The 24,299-nt window shown below is 42.4% G+C and overlaps 2 protein-coding genes and 1 long non-coding RNA gene across 4 annotated transcripts; all 3 read left to right on the top strand.

Moving 5' to 3' along the window:
• The first annotated feature begins 214 nt into the window (after positions 1-214).
• Positions 215-2,115, top strand: LOC118424301. Its single transcript, XR_004832188.1, has 3 exons — positions 215-764; positions 1,300-1,433; positions 1,846-2,115. It is a non-coding gene; the product is annotated as an uncharacterized LOC118424301 (long non-coding RNA).
• Positions 2,116-11,599: 9,484 nt separating this feature from the next.
• Positions 11,600-16,273, top strand: LOC118418740 (glycine-rich cell wall structural protein-like). Its single transcript, XM_035824809.1, has 3 exons — positions 11,600-11,840; positions 13,471-13,644; positions 15,252-16,273. The coding sequence occupies exons 1-3, from the start codon at positions 11,600-11,602 to the stop codon at positions 16,271-16,273; spliced, it is 1,437 nt and encodes a 478-aa protein (XP_035680702.1).
• A 3,892-nt stretch (positions 16,274-20,165) lies between these two features.
• On the top strand, positions 20,166-24,158 carry LOC118425850. 2 transcript variants are annotated; one of them, XM_035834967.1, is made up of 4 exons: positions 20,166-20,600; positions 21,832-21,874; positions 22,032-22,159; positions 23,811-24,158. In XM_035834967.1, the coding sequence occupies exons 1-4, from the start codon at positions 20,334-20,336 to the stop codon at positions 23,889-23,891; spliced, it is 519 nt and encodes a 172-aa protein (XP_035690860.1). In that variant the 5' UTR covers positions 20,166-20,333; the 3' UTR covers positions 23,892-24,158. The 2 variants fall into 2 exon arrangements, with proteins under 2 accessions (XP_035690860.1, XP_035690868.1); XM_035834975.1 differs by lacking the exon at positions 21,832-21,874.
• Positions 24,159-24,299: the final 141 nt, after the last annotated feature.

Raw genomic sequence — 24,299 nt, 5'->3', positions numbered from 1 at the left:
TAGACAACAAAATTCACTTTATTTTGGTGTATAGCATTTGTGTTTTGGTGCCGGTATTTTTGAGGTATCGCCTGAGAAAGTGGCAAGACCAATTGTTTACCCCTGTTTCGGCGGGGTCAGGTCACGTGACTGAACACGGGCGGGCGGGAGCGGGCGGGGCTGTAGAAAAATTCCACAGATGCCTGCAGAATTCCTAGAATTCTTGTGAAACGGTTGCTCACTATAATGTTAGGCGGGGTCCCTGAGACGCCCGCCAAAAAACTAGAACATATAGAATTTATATAACAGTTGTAGCTACACTCTGTACTTACTTATCTGTGATTTGATTATTAGCATAAATGTGTCTTCTCGCTTTTTTTCTATTGTCCTATCTAACATATATGTTTTCACGTTATTGATATATCAATTCACAGGTTGCGGTTAAAAACTTAAGTGTCGGACTACAGATGTTGCATGCCTAGTCACTGAAAAAAAATGTAGTGGATTCTACCTGGAACGTTTGACAGTTTCCACAATCATATACAGTTGTTTTAGTACAAGCTGTCCTGTGTACTTCAATGTTTTTTTTATTTTATTTTCTTTTTTGGTCCCTCAATTCGTTCGATCTGACATTCTTCCCCAGCCCTAGCTAGACCATACTAGGGGAACCGTCCTGTGAGTGAAAGAGTGGGAATCGAACCAGGGATTGTGACCCTGGCAAACGGGATGAGGTACCGGGACGGCTACATCAAAGTACCGCAGGACGGACTGTACTACGTGTACAGGTAGGTCATTTAGCCCGGTTAATGCTACTCACAACAGTGCAATGTAGCCATTGATAGACTGTCATCTATATATGTAAAAATACATGTAAAGTTTGAAGCTACACACACTGACACACACACAAATGGGGCACCGAAAGGGTGCGTTTAAGTGGATTTACAATCCTCTTACCTGATAGATGAAAGCTTGTTTATTACTGACAGGACTAGCTAGGTAAGAAAGTTTCGCCATCTGAGCGATAGGTCGGACGTGTATGTTGTTTTGTTACAAGAGTTACGTTCAGACCCTGACGGACGAAAGGACCTCTTGCGGATAGTGGGTAATTGCAGTTATAGATGTTTGTTTTTTTTACTGTCAAAAGAGCAAGTGTGCCTGAGATACAAAATATCTCCATAGATTCGTTTTTTATTGGAAAGGTGTTTTTATTGGATATGAAGCCATATAAGATGCGTATTTTACAATGGAAGTCAATGAAAACACATGATTGGCGTATGAGACCATGATTGCGATGTTCAATCCCAAGTTTTCCGCCCACAGCCAGCTGTATTTCCGCTACATGTGGACGGGGGAGGGGGAGCAGTCAACGGAAGAGCACCAGCTTCTGCACTTCACGTACAAGAAAAGCGCCACCTACCGGGAACCATAGGAAGTGATGAAAGTGCCAGAACAAAGTAAGTCTAATCTGAATGCTTTCCTTGTCTTTCTGTTTGTGTTTCCGGGTATTTGTGGTCAGCATAACTTTATATTGTCTGGACGGATTGCAGTGATATTTGGTAATGTGGATAGGGGTGAGGAAGACGAAGGTCAAGGGCGATTTGGGCCCCCTGGTGTGTGACCTTAGCACTGCAGCATGACATCTGACTTAAGTATGTTTTGTCCTAGACATGCTATGGCCTTGTTAGAATAAGATATTTCCTCCATGAGAGTGACCCCCCACCCCCCACCCCCCAAGTGACAAGATGTTGATTTAACGTATAACTTTGGATGACTTCTGCATCCATATAACGCTGAGAGGGCGCCAATCTAGATAAGTCATTAACCGACTAGACTCGAATTTTAATATTTCAAAAATTTTTCTCCTAGATGTTGGAGTAAGCGGAGCCTTTACGGCCTGCTGTCGAGTTACCAGGGCGGGGTGTTCCGGCTGCGGGCGGGGGACAGGCTGTTCGTGCAAGTCAGTAACGTCGCCATGGTCAGCTTCGAGGAGGCCGCAAGCTACTTAGGAGCCTTCATGATATAGAACGCCGGGCGCCATGGGTTATACCGGCCTTACAGATACAGAAGCTGGTGTGTTACGCCGAAGGGCGGTTATACTGGCTATATAGATACAGATACAGAAGCTGGTGTGTTACACCGAAGGGCGGTTACTGTAAATGCAGAAATATTCGCGGTTTTCGCGGCGGCCGCTTCACCGCGAAATTAAGTCCACCGCGAATATTTCGTCTGCTGGCGCCGCCTAAGGTGCCCCTTTTCCGCTCCATGTACATACAACTACTGTCTTTGTCACTGTATAATGAAATGTTTGACATACTAACTACGGTGAAGACACACATGTATTTTTTCATACGACCAACTGTATTACAGTACTGTACAGTATGTTCACCATGATACAAAGGTCGTACTACTGTATACTATTACGTATTGAGAGGGTAGATACGATTAGATCAGTAACAGTAGCTCACGCAAGAACAAGTCAAAAGCATGGAAACTGTTCTATCCGTCTGTATAGGACCCTTACCGGGTAACCAGCAAGTGTTTTCCGACTGGCGGTTTGTAGAGGCGCCGGGTTTTACACGGCAGTTCGTGACTACAGTGCAGTGCTGAAAATGCATTGAATTTCGCGGGATGGCGCTACCGCGAAATTAAATCCACCGCGAAATGTCCATTTTGCCGCTACCGCGAAATTAAATCCCCGCGAAATTAAATGCATTTACAGTATACCGGCTAGATAGATACAGATACAGAAGCTGGTGTGTTACACCGAAGGGCGGTTATACCGGCTATATAGATACAGATACAGAAGCTGGTGTGTTACACCGAAGGGCGGTTATACTGGCTATATAGATACAGATACAGATACAGAAGCTGGTGTGTTACACCGAAGGGCGGTTATACCGGCTATATAGATACAGATACAGAAGCTGGTGTGTTACACCGAAGGGCAGTTATACCGGCTATATAGATACAGATACAGAAGCTGGTGTGTTACGCCGAAGGGCGGTTATACCGGCTATATAGATACAGATACAGAAGCTGGTGTGTTACGTAGAAGGGTGGTTATACCGATTGTACAGATACAGAAACTGGTGTGGGCGATTTTACCTGTGTTATACAGATACGGATGGAAGGGCACCGAAACTTCGGTTAATTAAAATTCCCCGTGACCGGGGGTCTTGTCCATCTGTACAAATGAGATTGAAGATGAACGTTACTTCACCATAGATTGTTCATGATATGATGATAAACGCACAAGGCTGTTTCGCCTGTTTTGTTGCTTGTTTAAAATTTCCATTACATCCTATAGGTGAATTTAATTACACACAAGGTGGAGATAACACTTACTGTATACAATCAAGGAGGTGAGGTTACTAGTATATGATTTTTATAACCTCTTTCGTACAATTAGGTGCATACCGCAAAGAATATTCAAACCTCAGACTTTTATGAGTGTGTTACTCCACATGTTTGTATGTGTGTACATGTGTAAAGACTTTACGAAAGTCGCTGTACTTTTTATTTTGTTGTGTCAATGAAGATCCTGTGACTGTTGTATGTGGTTGTTACGGAAGAACTTAGCTTATTATAATAAGCATTCTATGATTCATATGTTGCTCATTCATTTACTTTTCTGATAAATAGTCATTCTTAATTATAATATACTATCTTTCATGTACTTTCTCAATAATTTACATTACCTATTGACTTTTGACATCCTCAATTGTTGCTATTCTTAATTTATTTTGATGATGATGATGATGATGATGATTAGTTAGGCGGGGGAGGGCTTTGCACAAGACAAACAGGCTTCTCCCCTCCTCTGGCACTTTTATTTACTTTTCTATATTTTACTAATATTGGCATTGTTTTCTATGTGAGGAATAAACAAACAAACAAACAAACAAACAGTCAATTGCCTGAAGATTTTATTCACGATTTAGATTCCTTATATTTAAATTCTCCCGGCTTCCATTGAATACAATACACTACCGTTTCATAACACGAAATACAGATTTACATAAAATTCGCCGATTGGAGCTTTTGAATAGGCTTAAACATTTGCATAGTTATTACATGCCTACCGCAGCTGTTTTCGGATGTCAGGTACCCAGGCTGAGGGGCTAATGCAATCAATAAACAACATATAAAAAGTAGTAGAAGAGGCTTTTTCCTGGAAAGAGCGGATAATGTCAAGGCTGACACAGGTAACGGCGGTGATAGTGTGGTTGTGTGTGCGAGCACGCGCGCGTGTGTGTATATTGTGTGTGTGTGTGTGTGTGTGTGTGTGTGTGTGTTTGTGTCCGTGTGTGTGCATGTGAGTGTGTGTTTGTGTGTGTGCGAGCACGCGCCTGTGTGTGTACATTGTGTGTGTGTGTGTGTTTGTGTCCGTGTGTGTGAATGTGAGTGTGTGTGTTTGTGTGTGTGTGTGCACTGGTGAGTGTGTGTGTCAGTGTGTGTGTGTGTGTGTGTTTGTGTGTGTGTGTGTGCGTGTGTGTTTGTGTGTTTGTGCGTGTGTCTGTGTGTCTGTGTTCATGTGAGTGTGTGTGTGTATGTGTGTCTGTGTGTGTGTGCATATTCGTGTTCGTGTGTGTTCGTGTGTGTGTCTGTGTGCGCATGTGAGTGTGTGTGCATGCATGTGAGTGTGTGTGTGTGTGTGTGCGTGTGTGTGCATGTGTGTGTGTGCGTGTGTGTGCGTGCGTGTGTGTGTGCGTTTGTCCGTGTGTGTATGTGTGTGCGTTTGTCCGTGTGTTTGTTTGTGTATGTTTGTGTGTGTGTTTGAATGCGAGTGTGTCTATGGCATGAACTTGTTACCGCTATATCTCCAAGAAGACGTTACTGTGGCAGCGGAGCATGAACACTTCATTCTTCAGCAGTTAGTATTCTCATTGACAATGTCATCTGTTTTAGCATGAAATTCATTTCAGTTGGTAAATTACAGAATGAGAAAATAAATTGGTCTTTATCTCAAGAAAGCTTACTCATTCATGAAACATGAAACATTGACCAGCACCCAGAAATCGTCCGAAAACATTTGAAACAGAGTAACAGTTGGATTTTTACCAGTTTCGCAAGTCCAAAAATTCTTACAAATATAGACGAACAGGTTTGAGTAATTTCACTAACGTTACATGTTTATAGGTTAATTCGGACTTCAAAGACGACCTTTTTGTATGTATAATGACAGCCACAGACAACACTGTACAACAAAAACTATGTGAGTTCGTATACACTTGTTTTAAGAAGAGGGAAGAGGCATGTGAACAATAGTTATAGTGATAGCATAGCTCCAGATGTTTTGTTTATCCAACTGTTTGCTTGTAACACTACTTGTAATAGTATCTAGTCTCTAGTATTCCATGTAATACTATCGAATCATTGCATGTAGCCCATGTGGGAAAAACATGCAAAATAAAGATCATCATTGAAATAATGAAACCTGTAACTTTATATGTATCAGGCTTTCACCTCACCTGACTTGAAGCCGATTCAAGCATCGCTCGAAGATAGACTTCTACTGTATGAATTTTGATTAGCTTGATGTTGCAAACGCACACGCCGATGTAGTCAAACAAAAGGTACCCACGCCTGTGCGTACAAGGATGTAGTTTGGATTGGCAGGGCACAGCGGAGGGTCCATGTTACGTGCTATATAGAGGAGCTCTTTCTGGAAACAAAGCCATGATGACTTGACTCATGACATTGTTAGGGCCGACGTTCAAAGATGTTGTTTGTGACGGTAGAAGTTTATACCTATCATGACACGGTCTTATATAGCTTCAAGGCTAGCTAATCTGCTTTCTTAAGTTTAGTGCTGTAGTTTGTGATGTGTGAGTGTGTGTGTGTGTGTGTGTGTGTGTGTGTGTGTGTGTGTGTGTGTACGAGTGTGTGCTTGTGAGCGTGTGTGTGTGTGGGGGGGAGTGTGTCCGTGTGTGTCCGTGTGTCCGTGTGTGTGTGTGTGTGTGTGTGCGTGTGTGTGTGTGTGTGTGTGTGTGTATGTGTGTGTGTGTGTGTGTGTGTGTGTGTGTGTGTGTGTGTGTGCGCGCATGTGTGTGCGCGCGTGTGTGTGCGTGCGTGTGTGTGAGTTTACGTGTATTAACTTATGGTTGGATATGGCATGAACTTGTTACCACTATATCTCCAAGCGCTAGCATACGTTACTGTCACAGTGGTAGACACTTGCAACTGCCGACCAAGACAGTGGAGCCTTCAGCAGTTAGTATTCTCATTGACAAGGTCATCTGTTTTAGCATGAAAATCATATCAGTTGGTAATTACATAATGGGAAAAATAAACTGTACTTCAACTCAAGAAATTTCACTCACCGAAATTTTTAACCGAATCACTCGGTTTCTTCGGTTATGTGCCCCGAGTACCGAAAAAACACAGAACTATAGTCGAACATTTCGGTGGGTGCACTTTCTTGAGGGAAAACAGTTTGTTTTTTCGGTGTACCGGTACAAAACCGATTTTTCTTATTGGACCGGTCCGGAAAAATCGGACCTAAAAAACATCATTGGACCGGATGTTGAAACTATTGGAAAATGAACAGATTATATGGTCATGCATTCGTGACGTTTTTGGGATTACCAGTCGAAGAAAATAACAAACGCGAAGTAGAGTAGAGTCTATAGTCATTCCGCCCAAGTTTTACAGTCTATCGTAAAGATTCAGTTATAAGCCTTGTAGGATTTTAAAACGCCGGTGGGAGTCGAATACTCCACAAAACAGATTTCTTTATAGCGAAATGGACCAAAAGTTTTCACATACTGAATCAGGTTCAGGTCCGGTCCGGACCTGATCCTTTGGACCTGAATCGGACCTGGGCCTGAATTTTCTGCACCAGTACCCACCCCTAGTAGGGAGGAAAGTCCTAGCGAGGTCCTAAATGCGTGGCAGGGGCTTTGAATGAGCGACCACAATCTTTCGTCTAGCGCTCCGGACACTAGACGTTTAGAACACATTAATTTGAATCCAAAATGGAATGTAATATCAAACATTTAACCCCCTTCGTCACTAGGTTAATTCATTCATTTATTAATTCATACACTGCATGATATAACCTCAATTCCAAATATAAATTTACCTTTTTTTCTGGCTCTCTTTTGAAGGTCTTTTCGTGTCCCGACACTCAGCTGTAGGGCCCCTTTATGCACTTACTAGTGCTCCGCGAAACTGGTAAAATTCGTCTGTTACTCTTTTTAAAATGTTTTCGGACGATTTCTGAGTGCTCGTCCATGTTTCATGTCAACTTTGTGTCTTCTAATACTTCTACACAGTACAGGGCAAAGTGTCTCACGGCACATCGCGTCCAGCGAAACAAGGTGCAGCTAGTGTGGCAGGTGGCAGGTGCGCGAAACAAACGAACGAAAAAAGAAGTGAATAAAATGAACTGAGCTGTGCAACTTAGTACAAGCACCCAAAAATCGTCCGAAAACATTTAAGACAGAGTTACAGTTGGAGTTTTACCAGATTCATGGATAAATAATTCTTGCAAATATAGACTAACAGGTTTGAGTAATTCCACTAACGTCACATGTTTATAGGTTAATTCGGACTTCAAAGACGACCTATTTGTATGTATAATGACAGCACTGTACAACAAAAGTTATGCGAGTTTGTACACACTTGTTTGAAGAAAAGGGAAGGGGCATGTAAACAATAGTTATAGTGATAGCATAGCTCCAGATATTTACCTCCATGAAATGTCATGGAATGGAGGTTATATTTACCTCCATGAAATGTCATGGAATGGAGGTTATATTTTCTGTTATGTGTCTCTGTCTGTGTAGATGATTACTCAAGAACGGCTGGATGGATTGGTTTCATACTTGTTGTGTTGGTGGGGTGTGATGAAAGCTCGAATCGATGAGATTTTGGGAGCCGTATCTGTCGTTATAATCGATGTAATAATATCAGAAATCACCCCTATATTTGAGATATATTGGTACAGGCATCGTGCTTTATGTGTTTGTTTGTTTGTTTGTTTGTTTGTTTGTTTATTTTGAAACACCTGGGTAGCCTATTCAGTGCCAATACACTGGTTTTCGATAGGGCCCAGTTTCACATATACATACATGGAAATAAAAACAACTTACAGAGAGAAAAGTAGACATACACGTCGGAACATATAAGTACAACTGAAACATGAAAGACAGATAAATCAAAATCATAATCCGGACCAAGGTCAACAGTGTAGGAGGTCAGAGGTCACTACTCAGTACTGAGACTATGTTAGGTCTTTCAAAGCTGACTTAAATGAATTCAGGGTGGGAACTTGCTTAATGTAGGCTGGTAATGAATTAAAGTGTTTAGCACCTCTGTAGGCAAATGTACGCTGTCCAGTTGTGGTCTTGAAAAAGGGTTTGTATAGAAGTGATGTCTGTCTGGTTTGGTAATTGTGTAAGTTATGGTTGTGAGAGAAGATGGATGATAGGTATGTTGGTGCTAGCCCATTGATACACTTGTAAACCATAATGCACACATGATCCCGCCTTCTCCCTGCGAGGTACTGCCAGCTGAGCTTCTCATGAAGGTTGAGGACACTGCTGGACTGTTAATGGGCTTAGCTCCGACTAGATGGTGAGGTGACAGCTGTTTGGGGAACCCAGAGTTTTTTTAATATGACAATTAGTTTTATTTATGTCTGCTTAGGATATCATGGAGATGTGAAGCGTAAGTATAATTGTAAGAAGTTGAGGCACATTTAACGATAATGCTTAACAGGTATGGATGTCTCACATACTGTACTGCTGATTTGAGTGACATGGTGATTAAAATGCCATTAGGTCCTCTCATCTGGGTTGGGTGTCAGAAGTTTTATGGGCGATACAGATGTTCTGATTTTGTTACGATAAGGGACAGTTGTTAGTTGTCTCTTTCGTAGCCAATGGTACTTGTTTTTTAGCAGACGGGGTTGGCGCCAAGTATTCATCTTACAGTTGGTGTAGGGCTGTCAGAGGAAAGTGTGCATCTCGTTTTTGTACCGTGTGAACAGCTGATGTTATGACATATTGGTGGTAAATCAAATCACCATCTGACTAAAGTTGGCCACATCCCTTCCTCTTTCTGAGTTTCCCAACTTCCTCCCACCACACAGCTCTGAGGCACATAGTCGAACCTCAATAATGCTGACAACCTTAGACATTTTAAATGCCAAACATCAAGCTTAAGGAACACCACGATACCATATGCCGTCGACCTCTTAAACGCACATTACACAATTAAGTGTCACATATTGATAATCACTAAACAGATGAACATCCTCTGTGTCATTAAATAAATACACCACTACTTTCCCATAACATATATATTATATAACCATTACTCTCAAATACAACCGACTATAAACATACATACCAGCCACAAAAAAGCAATAAATATTTCATGGAGGTATGAGGTCCCCGAACTTTAGTTTCTGTTATGTGTCTCTGTCTGTGTAGATGATTACTCAAGAACGGCCGGATGGATTGGTTTCATACTTGTTGTGTTGGTGGGGTGTGATGAAAGCTCGAATCGATGAGATTTTGGGTGCCGTATCTGTCGTTATAATCGATGTGATAATATCAGAAATCACCCCTATAGGTGAGATATATTGGTAAAGGCATCGTGCTGTATGTGTTTGGTAATGGGCTTAGCTCAAAGCAGATGGTGACAGCTGTTTGGGGGTGTCTCTGTCTGTATACAAGATTACTCAAGAATGGCTGGATGGATTGGTTTCATACTTGTTGTGTTGGTGGTGTGTGATGAAAGCTCGAATCGATGAGATTTTGGGAGCCGTATCTGTCGTTATAATCGATGTAGTAATATCAAAAATCACCCCTATATCTGCGATATATTGGAACAGGCATCGTGCTTTAAGTGTTTGTTAATGGGCTTTGCTCCAAGCAGATACCCATAACAGTAATATCCATTACTCTTAAATACAACCGACCATCAACATACATAACATCCACAAAAAGCAATGAATATTTCATTTAGGTATGAGGTCCCCGAACTCTAGTTTGTTTATCCAACTGTTTGCTTGTAACACTGCTTGTAATAGTGTCTAGTCTCTAGTGTTCCATGTAATACTATCGAATCAATCATTGCATTTAGCCCATGTGGGAAAAACATGCAAAATAAAGATCATCATTGAAATAATGAAACCTGTAACTTTATATGTATCAGGCTTTCACCTCACCTGACTTGAAGCCGATTCAAGCATCGCTCGAAGATAGATAAATGTTAATATGAATTTTGATTAGCTTGATGTTGCAAACGCACACGCCGATGTAGTCAAACAAAAGGTACCCACGCCTGTGTGTACAAGGATGTAGTTTGGATTGGCAGGGCACAGCGGAGGGTCCATGTTACGTGCTATATAGAGGAGCTCTTTCTGGAAACAAAGCCATGATGACTTGACTCATGACATTGTTAGGGCCGACGTTCAAAGATGTTGTTTGTGACGGTAGAAGTTTATACCTATCACAAGCTAATCTGCTTTGCTTAAGTTTATTGCTGTAGTTTGTGATGTGTGTGTGTGTGTATCTGAGTGTGTGTTTGTGAGTGTTTGTGTGTGAGAGTGTGTGTGTGTGAGAGTGTGTGTGTGTGTCTGTGTGTGCCTGTGTGTGTTTGTGTTGTATGCGTTGTGTGTGTGTGTGTGTGTGTGTGTTTATGGGTGTGTGGGTGTGTGTTTGTATGTGTGTGCGTGTGTGTGTGTGTGTGTGTGTATGTGTGTGTGTTTGTGCGTGTGTGTGTTTGTGCGTGTGTGTGCCTGTGTGTGTGTGTGTGTGTATGTGTGTGCCTGTGTGTGTGTGTATGTGTGTGTGTGTGTGTATGTGTGTGCGTGTGTGTTTGTGCGTGTGTGTGCCTGTGTGTGTGTGTGTGTATGTGTGTGCCTGTGTGTGTGTGTGTGCCTGTGTGTGTGTGTGTGTATGTGTGTGTGTGTGTGTGTGTGTATCTATGTGTGTTTGTGTGTGCGTGTGTGTGCCTGTGTGTTTGTGTGTGTGCCTGTGTGTGTGTGTGTGTGTGTGTGCCTGTGTGTTTGTGTGTGTGCCTGTGTGTGTGTGTGTGTGTGTGTGTGTGTGTGTGCCTGTGTGCGTGACAGCTTTTATTGTAAATTCACACCCTATAGGGCTAAGCACAGGCATACAAATACAATAATAGTTCGAAGACCTCATATCTCCTTGAAATAGTCTGATTATGTGAATGACTTCACATTTAAACATAGTCTATGCTTGGTTATGTACACCCTTAGATAACTTACACCGGTCACAATGTTGATTGTCTAGTTATTTGCCACTTTTAACACAGTCAATCCAGCATTTTTTTCAATGACATTAGAATGAGAATGCCTCCCTTTACTAACTTAATACAATGTATCTAAATTAACAAAAGAAATAAGTGCGGATAATAAGGAAATCCTGAGAATGTATTCAGTTATGAGTTATTGTTCGCATAATTTTCATAAGCACCTCTCAGATCTCATTCTGTAAATCATAATCATAAGTTAAATATAACAGCAAAGCCACGTGACCGTCTGGTGTCTACTAGTGCCGGTCCTTTCTTTGACTTTGTCGTCAGAGTCGCATTTTCGTTGTCGTGACTTCTCTCTGCCAAAACGGAGAAACGCAAAAAAATCATGTCGGATAGTTTGGACTTTTCATGGAACGACCGTGGCTTCCTTACCACTCAGGTGCAACCTACAGGAAACCTATGGGATGCCGTCCTCTCTCCTCCGAATAATCCTGATCAAACCTTGCCGATAACGGGAGAACCTTCGTCATCCGGCGGCGTTTGGTTAACTGGATCGCCGCCTGCAACGGTGGACTCCCCGCCGAACGTCCACGACCCGCCAGCAGAGCAGTCCCCGGTATCAAGAAGTAAGTTTTATTTGTAAGATTTTGCCCGAGGGCTAGTTGAAGTCATAGTAATGTACTTTATAACCTAGTGACGTATTGAGTGTGTATTTTTTCTCCCAAAGGTTGGTTAGTTATTGACCCAATACACCTTTCTCACGCGGCGGTCATGATAGATCGAAGAAGAGGTCAATGAGGCAAACAGACAAACTTATTTCTAAAATCAGGTCCCATTTAGTTTTCCCAAAAACCACACAAATTTTCATGATATAAGATAGAATAATAAATATTACAAGAAGTGTTATGCACCGAAAGATGTAGCAATTTAGAGTAGTGTAGACTGACCCCATAGTCCCTTAAGAGATGCAAAATAAAAACATAAGAATGCAAATTTTTAACGAATTTGCAGCCATTCACGTATTGGTCGATTCCCTAATTGGCAGGCTATCATTGGTTGAACTGCTAATTATGATGGACAGCCTTTTGTTTGCCACATTGAACTCGTTTTAGATCTATCATGGCCGCCGCGTGAGAAAGGTGTATAGCTACTCACAAGAAGGGCAACCTTGGCTGTATGTGTACCTGTTTTCCTTGTTGAGAAAAACCGGGCCTGAAAAAATCAGTGGAATTGAATTTGGGCCGACTAGAAAATGGACAGATTATACCCACAGGCGTTCAAGTGCTTTGGGGCTTACCGTTGTAAAAAAAAAATAACAAAAGCGAAGTAGTGGATAGTTGATAGTCATTTGTACCAAGTCGCCCCAGTCAAACTTACTTGGTGTAGGTTTTCAGAGGCAGTTCTTGTTGCTTACATGAAGATAAGATTTCGAAACGCCAGTGGAAGTCAGATACACATGTCAAACATATTTCTATGTAGCGAAATGGATCATTATTTTGAGTATCACCCATGCTGATTTTCCTGTCGATGCGTACAAGACTGTGGCAATGATAGGTATGTTCCGTCAGCTTTGATGTATTCTGAATACGATACAAGTCATACACCACAGAAAACATCACAACCGCCATAAAACATAATTAGGTCACAGATTATGTTACCTACGGTCACTTGTTTCTTATTATGAACATTATCTACGTGCAAGTTAATATAACTGTTCCTAAAAGCTACAGAATCACTTGTAAAGTACCACTTGTAAGAGATCGCTGTGACACCTGTGACACCTGACCTGATCCCCTGGACCTGTACCTGAATTTTCTGTACCCCTACTTGCGTCTCAGGCAAGCCACCAAAAATAGACAGCTTACCAGTATTGAAAAAGTACACAGAAAGTGGAAGATAAAAATGGTGACAAGTAGAAGAAGAAGATGTTGTCATGACAAGTTACCAAATGAGCCACAGTTCTCTGTTGAGAAGAGAGTACTGTCCTAAATATAGCTTTTCCTCGTTAAGTATGCAAATTAAGTCCGAAATTTGCATATTTTGCAACTTATTCTGTAAAACTCTCTTCGTGTTGTAGTCTCCTCTGCTGCTTAGTTTCTTTTTGCGTTGTGTCATAGTCTGTATAGCCTGACTGACAGAGAGAGGAACAGAGAGATATACAACTCTGCCAAAAATACCTGGATACTAAACATCATGGAAAGCCATCGCTCCTTTGTTACGTTCAATGATGCTCCTTGGGAGATTTCCCGTCGATAGGTGACCTGTTGTCCTTTGCGGGCACAGCATCTCCCCATCAGCCTGCGGGAACAGTGAGCATGTTTTCCGAGGGCCTGGCGACTTCTGGTCCTGGAGAGGCGGACGAGGTGGCCGTCGGGACGGACGGAGATGGGAGCCGAGGAAACTCGGGACTAGGGGCCGGTGGGGGCCGAGGTATGCAAATTAAGCTCAAAATTTGCAAATGTTGCTCTTAATTCTGTAAAACTCTCTTTGTATTGTAGTCTCCTCTACTTCTTAGTTTTTTTTGTGTAGTGTAATAGTCTGTATAGCCTGACTGACAGACAGACAGACAGAGAGACAGAGACAGAGAGAGAGAGAGAAAGAGAGAGAGAGAGAGAGAGAGATGTACAACTCTGCCCAAAATACCTGGACACTACATGTAAATGTCATGGAAATCCATCGCTCCTTTGTTCCGTTATGGTTCCGGTTCGGAGTTTTTTTTAGGATTTGCGGCCGATTTGACTGTCTCTGAGAAAAGCCCTAACGCTTCTCAAAACATCGTTTTTTCGGATAATTCAATGTTTCCGATGGAAAAGGGTGTGTTGTCGCTGACCGACAGACTCATTTGACATTTTCTGTAGAAATGTTATTTTTGGTAAAAACCATCAAAAATATATGCTTTTAATCCAAAAAATGCTAATTTGGGGCCATTTTTTACAGGCCGCTACACGGAAAAAATGAATTTTCCTGGGATAATGACTGATATGGCAATGAAGGTCAAGACTTCTTCTGTATTCTGAGGAAAAAGGAAAAAAAGTTATCCGATACGTTTTCCGCAAGCTCCGATGGCGCTAAAACACCCAAAACGCACATAGAACGCATGATCTGGGTAATCAGGCGACGAAACGCTTTACCGCTATCGCGCGCACTAATACCAGGAAGTGTTCGTCGCACGATCAAATCTCCGACACCATAAAACGCTACGAACAACAAGCATTTAGAGAAGTATAAAAGATTATAGACTTCTAAAGCGATAGCCGAAAAATCTAGAGCCAAAACTATGGAGACAACCTCTGATTTGCGTCTTATTCTTAGGGACTATTTAGATATCTGGACACTTGAAATTCCGAACCGGAACCTTATGCTCTTTGGGAGATTTTGACAAAAATACCCCTGCAGGTCCATAGTGAAATGCTAGGGGACACAAACATACATCACTTCTTTCTTACATCACAAGTCGGGTGCAAAAGACAACCCCGGCGGCAGAGGAACATGGGGCCGCATGGACTTGACAGCCCGATGATTTTCATACGCCGGGCGGTACAGGTACTCTCCAAGCAGAGGTTGATGGGAAAAATCGTGACCTTTTCCTTTCATGATTTTTTTTCGAGCTGGCCTGACCACCGTTGGAAGGCCGGTCGAAAAAAAATTATGAGAGGAAAATGAGTGCAATTATGTTAGGGATACGATTTCTAATTAATTAATAACATTCAAATGTTACCAAACGACTTGTACCATGTTGCGAAAAGAGAGAAAGAGAGAGAGAGATGTGCAACTCTGCCAGAAATACCTGTATACTACATGTAAATATCATGGAAATCCATCGCTCCTTTGTTCCGTTATGGGAAATTTTCACAAAAATACCCCTGCAGTTCTAGTTCCATTATAGTAAATTGCTAGGGGGCCCCAAACATACATCACTTCTTTCTTACATGAAAGGCTGCCTTCGACCAAAAAAAACAAACATAGCGTGTCCAGGTCAACAGATTGAATAGGTCCATTCTAATACAGAATGAATTTTGTTTACTTGTATCCTTCAGCCGACGATATCGATGGTGGCTCCTTGTGTTCCCCCTGGAACTACAACAACCTGCTGCAAGATGAGCTGTTCCCGTCGATAGGTGACCTGTTGTCCTTGGCGGGCACAGCATCGCCCCATCAGGCTGCAGGGACAGTGATCAAGTTTTCCGAGGGCCTGGCGATTTCTGGTCCGGGAGAGGGGGACGAGGTGGCCGTCGGGACGGACGGAGATGGAAGCCGAGGAAACCCGGGACTAGGGGCCGGTGGGGGCCGAGGAAACTACGGGGAGGTACTAGGGGACGGAGGCCGAGGAATCTACTGGGAGACACGCGGGGGTGGGGGCCGCGGAAACTTCAGGCAGGCACTCCGGGATGGGGGCCGAGGATACAACGGGGAGACACTCGGGGGTTGGGGCCGAGGAAACTACGGGCAGGCACGCGGGGGTGGGGGTCGCGGAAACTACGGGCAGGCACGCGGGGGTGGGGGCCGAGGAAACTACGGGCAGGCACGCGGGGGTGGGGGCCGAGGAAACTACGGGCAGGCACGCGGGGGTGGGGGCCGAGGAAACTACGGGCAGGCACTCGGGGGTGGGGGCCGAGGAAACTACGGGGAGACACGCGGGGGTGGGGGCCGAGGAAACTACGGGCAGGCACTCTGGGGTGGGGGCCGAGGAAACTACGGGGAGACACTCTGGGGGTGGGGGGGGGGAGGAAACTACGGGCAGGCACTGGGGGGTGGGGGCCGAGGAAACTACGGGGAGACACGCGGGGGTGGGGGCCGAGGAAACTACGGGCAGGCACTCGGGGGTGGGAGCCGCGAAAACTACCTGGAGGCACCCGGGGGTGGGAGCCGAGGAAACTACGGGCAGGCACTCGGGGGTGGGGGCCGAGGAAACTACGGGGAGGCACTCGGGGGTGGGGGCCGAGGAAACTACGGGCAGGCACGCGGGGGTGGGGGCCGAGGAAACTACGGGGAGACACGCGGGGGTGGGGGCCGAGGAAACTACGGGCAGGCACTCGGGGGTGGGGGCCGAGGAAACTAAGGGCAGGCCCTCGGGGTGGCGGCCGAGGAAACTACGGGGAGGCACTCTGGCGTCTGTTCTGGATGGTCTGGAACTTCCCGCAGTGATGAATGACGGACAGTACTATAAGTCAAACTTCACTTGCTGCTCTAGCCTCTTCCAGGCTCCTAGGATCGGTGATCTAACTGCAGAAATTGGACAAATAGAGTCTATATTACGCTAGGGGAGTTAGCCGGCCAGAAGAGCACGTGAGGATAATGATCTACCGATCCACGGAGCCTGGTAGAGGCTATTGCTGCACTCCAGAGGATGACAAATGATGATGATTTTAATTTTTGGTTTCTTAAAACAATCTGGCCGGGCGCCGGTTTGGAAATGCGGCCTAAGCCTTACCTAGGCCTTAGATCAGGTGTTCGGCCTGTACGGATATAGGATCATAAGAAATGTGGTGTCATTGTAAAGGACAATAGATTAGCATTCCAATTATAGTATACAACTGATAAAGTACTAACGGGAATAGAATTGATCAAAGTCAAGTATTCAGTCTTCTGGACTTATTGTATACATGGTGAGAACTAATTGATTCTGAGCTAGATGTTATATTTGTGCATCTGGTGTTCGTATGTAGTACTTAATTGGAGTGTGGTTGAAAAAAAAAACTTGACTCCGAACATACAGACGACTTGAATATACAAACAAAGAAGAGCAATACCTGAAAATTACAAATACATTGTATTTTGCACAGAACCACCACCGCTAAACTAAGACTCGAATGGAATTGAATCAAAAAGGCATAGCCTGACTCCTCTAGAGAAAAACATCTACCTCCAATACGGTAGAGGATAAAGTCACTACATCATAGATTATACTGTGTATGTTAATAGAAATATCCTGTTCATGATCTTATTTAGTCAAGTATAAAGTGAAAAAAAGAATATGAGAAGCGCTGACAAATTCATGCTCCTCATGCTGTTTGACAAACCGAAAATAGCTCAACCCACACAATGCCGTACGTTACGAGTACATAACAATTACGTGGTTCCAAGCGAGACGACGACGAACCTAGGCTACACGCTAGACTACGGTACTCGTAACAAGTTGTGTATTTTTGTAAACGAGTCTTTGTTGTGAACAGTATCTATTTCAGTTGGGCAAAAAGTATACATAAAGGTTCAGTAACCAATGCATTCATGCATGCGTTATGAAGGGAAGAGTGTACTGAAGAAAACGGTGAAATAAAAAAAACGGACATTTGAACAGAATAGTCCTATAACCCCAATTGGATGTGTTTTCTCTTTCCATATCTGTGTTTCAATATGAAGAACTTTATTGCTCAGCATCTGTTCATAGTACAATATACGGCAACAGATATTAACACCCCCTTTCCAGTAGATGGCGATCGCGCTGCGTTCTCACCTAAAACGGATGTGTGTAACCTTCGCTTTCATACTGGGTATATCATACAAAATGTAAAAAAAAAAGAGTGACTGAAAAGACAACAAAAAATGTACACACAGATGTGGTGTATGAAACTTCTCTGGCTCCGGCTAAACTCCTTCCCCAGCTAATGATACTGTCTTATGCCACAGCAAAATTTGCTTGGCGATCACGACGTATTGATCTTATTCATTAGGTTGTAATAATAAGAGAACTATGCTATGGGATGTTTTGTTACCTTTGCCAGAATGGCTAAGGTTATGTTTTGGGCTTGTGAGTCTGTCTGTGTGTGTGTGTGTTAACAGCATAACTCAAGAAGCCTTGGATGGAACCCGATGATATTTGGTAGGTGGGTAGGGGTCGGGAAAACGAAGGTCAAGTTCGATAATGGGCCCCCTAGCAGCTTGCTAAGGTACTGCAGCAGAACCTCAATTTTTGATATCTCGTCTTCTGGACATGCCGTGGTAATCATTTTTGAGTGGTAGATAGCCCCTGGGGCAGAGAGTAAGTGCTGTACGTTTGGACCCCCTAGCGGCTTGTTTGGAACTGCAGTCGCCGATTTCCTTTCAAACTTTGGACGAGAATAACTCGAGAACATGTTGATGGATCGTCATAATTTTTGGTATGTACGAGGGGCGTGCAATTAGTAATGGTCCTGACCCATTTCCCATAGCAGGAGATTAATGAAACTTGGCACAGTTATTAGTCTTTCTCTTCATAGAAATCACCCAGAGTTATGCATTTCTCCCATCGTTTGATGCAGCTCTGGACACCGATTTTGTAGGACACCCCAGGTTGGTCCTCCAACTGATGCCTCATCAATGGCACAAGAGGGACGACCAGGTCTGGGAGCTGTTTCCACAGACTTCCAGCCACGTTTGAATTCAGGATGCCAGCGTTTTACAAGGTCATATGATGGGGCATCATCACCATAAGTTTCATTTATTTCATCAAAAGTCTTCTTTGGTGTGCGTCCTTTCAAATACAAAAACCGGATCACTGCGCGACACTCAACTGGTTCCATTTCACACCTGGTCCATTTCGCACCTGACTAAGTTCAAACACCAGTAAATCAGAAACCACAATTAGTTCAGAGCTGTCTTTTGCAACATAACCCATAGAGATATGAATTATTACACATACAAAATTTCATTTAGATCAGACAACTGGAAGTGGGTCAGAACCATTACTTATTGCACGCCCCTCGTAGATAGCCCAAGTAACAATGTACATAATGGAATACTAATTATGCAAATCAGCAACTAATTTGCATAACTAATGAGGAAAGTTTATAAATCCACTGCATTTCATGATAGGACTTTCAAACTTGTCACATATATAGATGAGAAGGAGAGAAATATCAATGCATATTAATTATGCAAATTACGGCCTCATTTGCATAATTAATGAGAAAATATAAACGCGTTGACGGATCGTCATGATTTTTGGTATGTAGATAGCCAAAGGGAAGACTTACATGATGGAATTCTAATTATGCAAATCGATGGTTAATTTGCATAATTAATGAGGAAATTGTGTAAATCCACTGCATTGCATTATAGGACTTTCAAACTTGTCACATGTGTAGCTGAGAAAGACAGAAATATCAATTCATATTGATTATGCAGATGATGCTCTCATTTGCATAATTAATAAAAAAATATGAACGTGTTGACGGATCATCATAATTTTTGGTATGTAGATAGCCTAAGTAAAACCTTACATAATGAGATACTAGTTATGCAAATTAACAGCTAATTTGCATAATTAATGAGGAAAGATAAATCTACTGTATTCCGTGATAGGACTTTCAAACTTGTCACATATGTAACTGAGAAAGATGGCAGAGAGTAAGAGGTGTATGTTTGGGTCCCCTAACATCTTTTCTTGAATTGCAGGAGGCGGTTTAGTTTCCTACATTAAAAGATAATAAGTCAAGCAGGGATTGAAAGGATCATCATGATTTTTGCTATGCTGACAGCTTAAGTGATGCTTGATACAATTAAATAGTATGTAAATAGGGATCTAATTTGTATAAGCAATGGCAAAATGTTATGAACCAACTCCAGGCATATAAAAGAAAATATAATGAGTAACACATTTATGTCTACAGACATCATTCTACATAACAAACCTGGTTTATTTAGCAAAGGTATGTGTTCGTGGAACTCTAGTTTATCATATTATAACACATTTGCTTCCGAAGGTAAGGTTTTTTCGTTATACACGACTGAGGCCGAAAATTTCGAATACCGTCCTCCAAATCTAAAAACACTATAGGGCATCCTTTAGTCAATATTGACCATGGTAAAATCCTAATTGATATCAGTCCTACAGCGTCGACTGTGGCTAAACAGTCCTATACGAGGACAATGAAAGTGAAAGTAGAAGTGACGTCAGGGGAATCCCCCTTTTTCAAAGCTGGTGATTGGACGAGCGAGCGCCGCTCCAGGCGACGTGGACAGTCTGTGCAAATGTGTTCTTTTGTAGCGCTTACAGGGCCGCGGGTGGGCAACTTTCCCGGCCACCGTCGGTTAGCTTACGTTTCTTTCTCCTCTTCCCCCTAAAGTGCGCCTTACCTTGAACCACCTTTCTACTGACAATTGGCTTCAGTTGCTCTACTGGCACAAGAACTGCATTGAACATGATAATGAAGGGGACAGAAACGTACGCTAACCTCGGCTTAAGCGAGCCCGTGCGCCTACAGAGGCAGGTAACTACTCTAACCCGGGCGGTGGCTGCATTGTCTGTACTTGTTGCGCTGCTGTTTGTGGGTCTTGTGTGCATGGCTGTACTGTTGTACGGGGAACTGCAGGGCGCACAGAGGAGGGGGGTGGAGCTCGAGCTACCCGAGGTAGACCAGACTGGGAGGACAACCCAAGACGCCAGGTTTATAGCTTACGTCAAAAAGGTGGGAGGCGTTGTTTTCGCAGGTGTAGTCAAGCGTGAAAGGGTTGCGTGAGACTGTGCAATGTGCTCTGTGTTTGTCGTCCGTGCCTTTTCTATACCCGAGAGAATGAAAGGGTGCAAATATAAAGAGCTGAGGCTCAAAGACACTTTCGCGATGTGAACTACAGTGGAAGCCAGTTAATTGCACAACGGATAAGCGCACACTTCTGTTAATTGCACGAAATCCTCAAATCCGGTGGTGGTGCGGTCTAGCTTAACAACTTAGCTTTGTTGCACCATTCGGATAATTGCACGAGACGCACTGGCAAAATGGGATGTGCAATTAATCGGCTTTTACATTATCCTTACGTTACACATGTTAACGCAAAGGGGAACTGTAATTAGATCATCTGGGTTTGTGGGGATAATAATGAGTCAGAACTATAGTCTGGGACTGACCGAACTTCTTTCACTTTTGTCACGTTCGACCTGTTGACTGTTCAAACACGCCTATTGTTTGCCCGCCAGCGAGTTTATATGTTTGATGTACCACCTTTGTAACTGTGCAATTAGCCACCGTGGCAGGCTTCTCCGTGGAAGGTAGTATAACGGGGCAAAACTCCCTTCCACAGCAAACTCCCTTCCTCGGCAAACACCCTTTCCCGGCACAAGAGAACCTAGCCAACGTTGATAATCGCGAACCAACGCTCAGATATATACCTGTACCTGTCCTTTCAATTTAACGCGTGAAGAAAAAATTGTGTGCAAGTTGTTGGGTAATTCCGGTTCATGTTACACAGGTCAAACAAGACGCCACCAGGCAGCCTATAAGTGCGCAGTTTCATGTTCAAAGTTTATCTGCTACCATGTCGGAACGTGTCTATTAAACAGTCAAACATCTATTACCCATGTGCTGTGCAGTGAAGTGAAGTCGTTTCTTATCTCCAAGCAGATGTAATGTCCAATTCACGGTTTTTCACAGACGTTTTGTCGCTTGCACACGTGGAATACATTATAGGTACAAAAAAGTTTCACGACGCCCCAAACAAGGTCATAAGCATATCAAAGCAACCATGAGTAAAATAACCATACATACAACGTAAGGATGACTATATTATCATGCAGGCTTTAAGTATCGTCTGCATTGGAGTAGCTAATATCTGAACATTTTAGGATATATCTACATTTACCTTTTTGCACACTTCAGATCATCAATGCCACTTAACGTTTAGTAACGTGCGTTTGTTGTATAGGTGATCCAACAGCTCTTGCGGAATAACACATATATCGAGAGGGGTAAGTTTGTCGGTTTGTTTCCTGTTCTTTACTGCCATTATCCATCATAGCTTCCGTATAAACATATTCATAACGGTAAATGTTGACAAAATGGGTAAGTTAGCGCTTCCTTATGTTTGGTCAAACTGCAATTTCTTATTTTTGTCAAATCTCTTAGACGAAGAGAAGAGGGGGATTTCCTACCGCTGGGACCGTACCACACCACTCAGGGGGAGGGAGGACAGATATTCCTGGCCAAGCCTATGGCCCACCTCACCGGATCAACACTGGACAATCCCCAGTTGGGTAGGGAACTTCGCATAAGAAAATACATTTTTACGCATCATGTTGTATTCTGTTTGCATAATGACCGTGTAAAAAGGACGGCGTTCTTTTTACAGATTCAGCCTAGCATATTGTAATATTTACATACAAATATAACTGTCTAAGTATTTATTTACGTTATTTATTTACGTTTCAACTGTGAGTGTCAGCCGAATCTGCCATCTACATGTAGATATAGCCAATGGCTTTTGAAAACCGCAAGCTTTGGATACAGTACCAATAAGTGTGGCAATAAAAACTATTGCCATGGCGGGCGCTTTTATTGTTGATAAGTATTAATGATTTTATAAACTTTTTTAATGATTTTTATACGACTTAAGAAGGATCAGAGGACTGATCGAAAGCTTGTTGGTAAGAGCTTTATTCTTGTGTACGGATATAAAGTTTTAAAAATCGTATCATTATGTTAACTACCGTCACAGATGAACTTACATTCAAATTAATGACTTTTGTTGTAGGTCTTTTGCATTTCCTTTCGCCTGGCTGTGTGAACGAAGATTGTTTTACGCGATGGATGTTTGTAGGGTATTGCTGATTTAAGGACGGTCTCTTGTGACAAGTGACCATAATTATAAATGCTAGAGCGTTTAGAGGTCTTTAGAATAGACCAACTACCTTGTCCACCAAGCACGGCGTCACGAAGGATTTTACACTAAAGGCATATGTAGTTGCATCATCCCTTTTGAGCGGAATAATTCGAGAATCGGTTGACGGATCTTCACGATATTTGGAATGTAGATAGCTTCAGACATGCCTTACATAATTAAATGCCAATCACAAAAATCAGGGGCTTATTTGCCTAATTGATGAGGGCAGTTTATAAATACATTGTATTTTCATGTTAGAATGCTTAAGAATATGCCATATGTAACTCTATAAGCCACACTAAAGAGAGAAATATTAGGCTTACTGTTAAGCTAAGGATATATCCGATTGGCAAATGAGGACCTCATTTGTAAAATCAATGAGAAACAATTATGGTCACTCGTCACAAGAACCGTCCTTCTTAAGCTTTTTAACAGCAATACCCTACAAACATTCATCGCGCAATACAATCGTCATTCATACAGCCAGGCGAAAGGAAATACAACAGACCCACAACAAAAATCATTAATACTTATAAAAAATGAAGAAACAAAGGCCTTAACAATGGGGCCAATGGGGTCAGGCATGGCACTAGGGCCCTATTGTTTTCAATGGGAAGAATTAAAAGAAATTTGTGGTGTCACTTGGATTGAAATATCTCAACACTGGTTGGGTATATGATGTTTAAACTTGGTGGGAATGTTGGCATCAAGCATATCTTCATTAATTTGCATAATTTATGCATAATTGGCGACCAAAGTGCATAATCTATGTAGGTCAGATTTTACTTGTTTTCTGTCTAATTGAACACATTTTCCATGAAAAAGTTACCTGTGAAGTGTATATCTTGATATTTAGAGTAAGTAACTCAATAAATGGCACAATAACTATGTAGACAGGTATATATATATAAATATATTTCATGGAAATGTATACATTCATTTTATAACTCTTGAACCAACTTTACCAAGCTACTTACCATTTGACTTTTGAAACATTCCTCATCATTTCTCTTCTTTTTCTACAGGGTACTCAAGAAAGACAATTAAAACAATGCATGCCAATATTGGAGGTGCCTACTGAAAGCGACCAAGCCTGTCCTTCATGATTACCTCTAGATTGTTCTTAAAATTCTTTCTAACTTGACTGGTGTACCTCTCCTACACTTTTGACAGAACATAATGACGTCAGCAATTATGCACTGAGTGATACATAAAAATAAAGAATTACTGCTATCTGTACAGAAACTGCAACAACAATTTACCTTATGATAACAAACAAATGACAGATACATGTATCTCTACTTTACATCATTATAAATCAGTACAGAAAAATGACAAGGGATCATGACATAAACGTGGTATCAAAATAGAAATTTGTTGTCAGTTCATCATTCCTCTTGTTTTCAGCTGCGAGGTTTATACTGATTTCGAACACATCAGATGACTTTTCTGCTATGACTTTCTGGAAGTGTTCTACATTTGTGAGGAGCTGATCTAATACTAGTACTGTTGAG

This window comes from Branchiostoma floridae, chromosome 1, assembly GCF_000003815.2.
Source record: "Branchiostoma floridae strain S238N-H82 chromosome 1, Bfl_VNyyK, whole genome shotgun sequence".
NCBI lineage: Eukaryota > Metazoa > Chordata > Leptocardii > Amphioxiformes > Branchiostomatidae > Branchiostoma > Branchiostoma floridae.
Note: the sequence above shows the minus strand (reverse complement) of the source record. Positions and strands in the feature narration are given on the sequence as shown.

Bases quoted from the DNA above. Each gene is read 5' to 3' on its own strand.
- LOC118418740 (XM_035824809.1), top strand. From the start codon at position 11,600: ATGTCGGATAGTTTGGACTTTTCATGGAACGACCGTGGCTTCCTTACC. The intron at 11,841-13,470 runs GTAAGTTTTATT...TCCCGTCGATAG, and splicing joins GCAGTCCCCGGTATCAAGAA to GTGACCTGTTGTCCTTTGCG. The intron at 13,645-15,251 runs GTATGCAAATTA...TGTATCCTTCAG, and splicing joins AGGGGCCGGTGGGGGCCGAG to CCGACGATATCGATGGTGGC.
- LOC118425850 (XM_035834967.1), top strand. From the start codon at position 20,334: ATGATAATGAAGGGGACAGAAACGTACGCTAACCTCGGCTTAAGCGAG. The intron at 20,601-21,831 runs GTGGGAGGCGTT...TTTGTTGTATAG, and splicing joins TTATAGCTTACGTCAAAAAG to GTGATCCAACAGCTCTTGCG. The intron at 22,160-23,810 runs GTAGGGAACTTC...CTTTTTCTACAG, and splicing joins ACTGGACAATCCCCAGTTGG to GGTACTCAAGAAAGACAATT.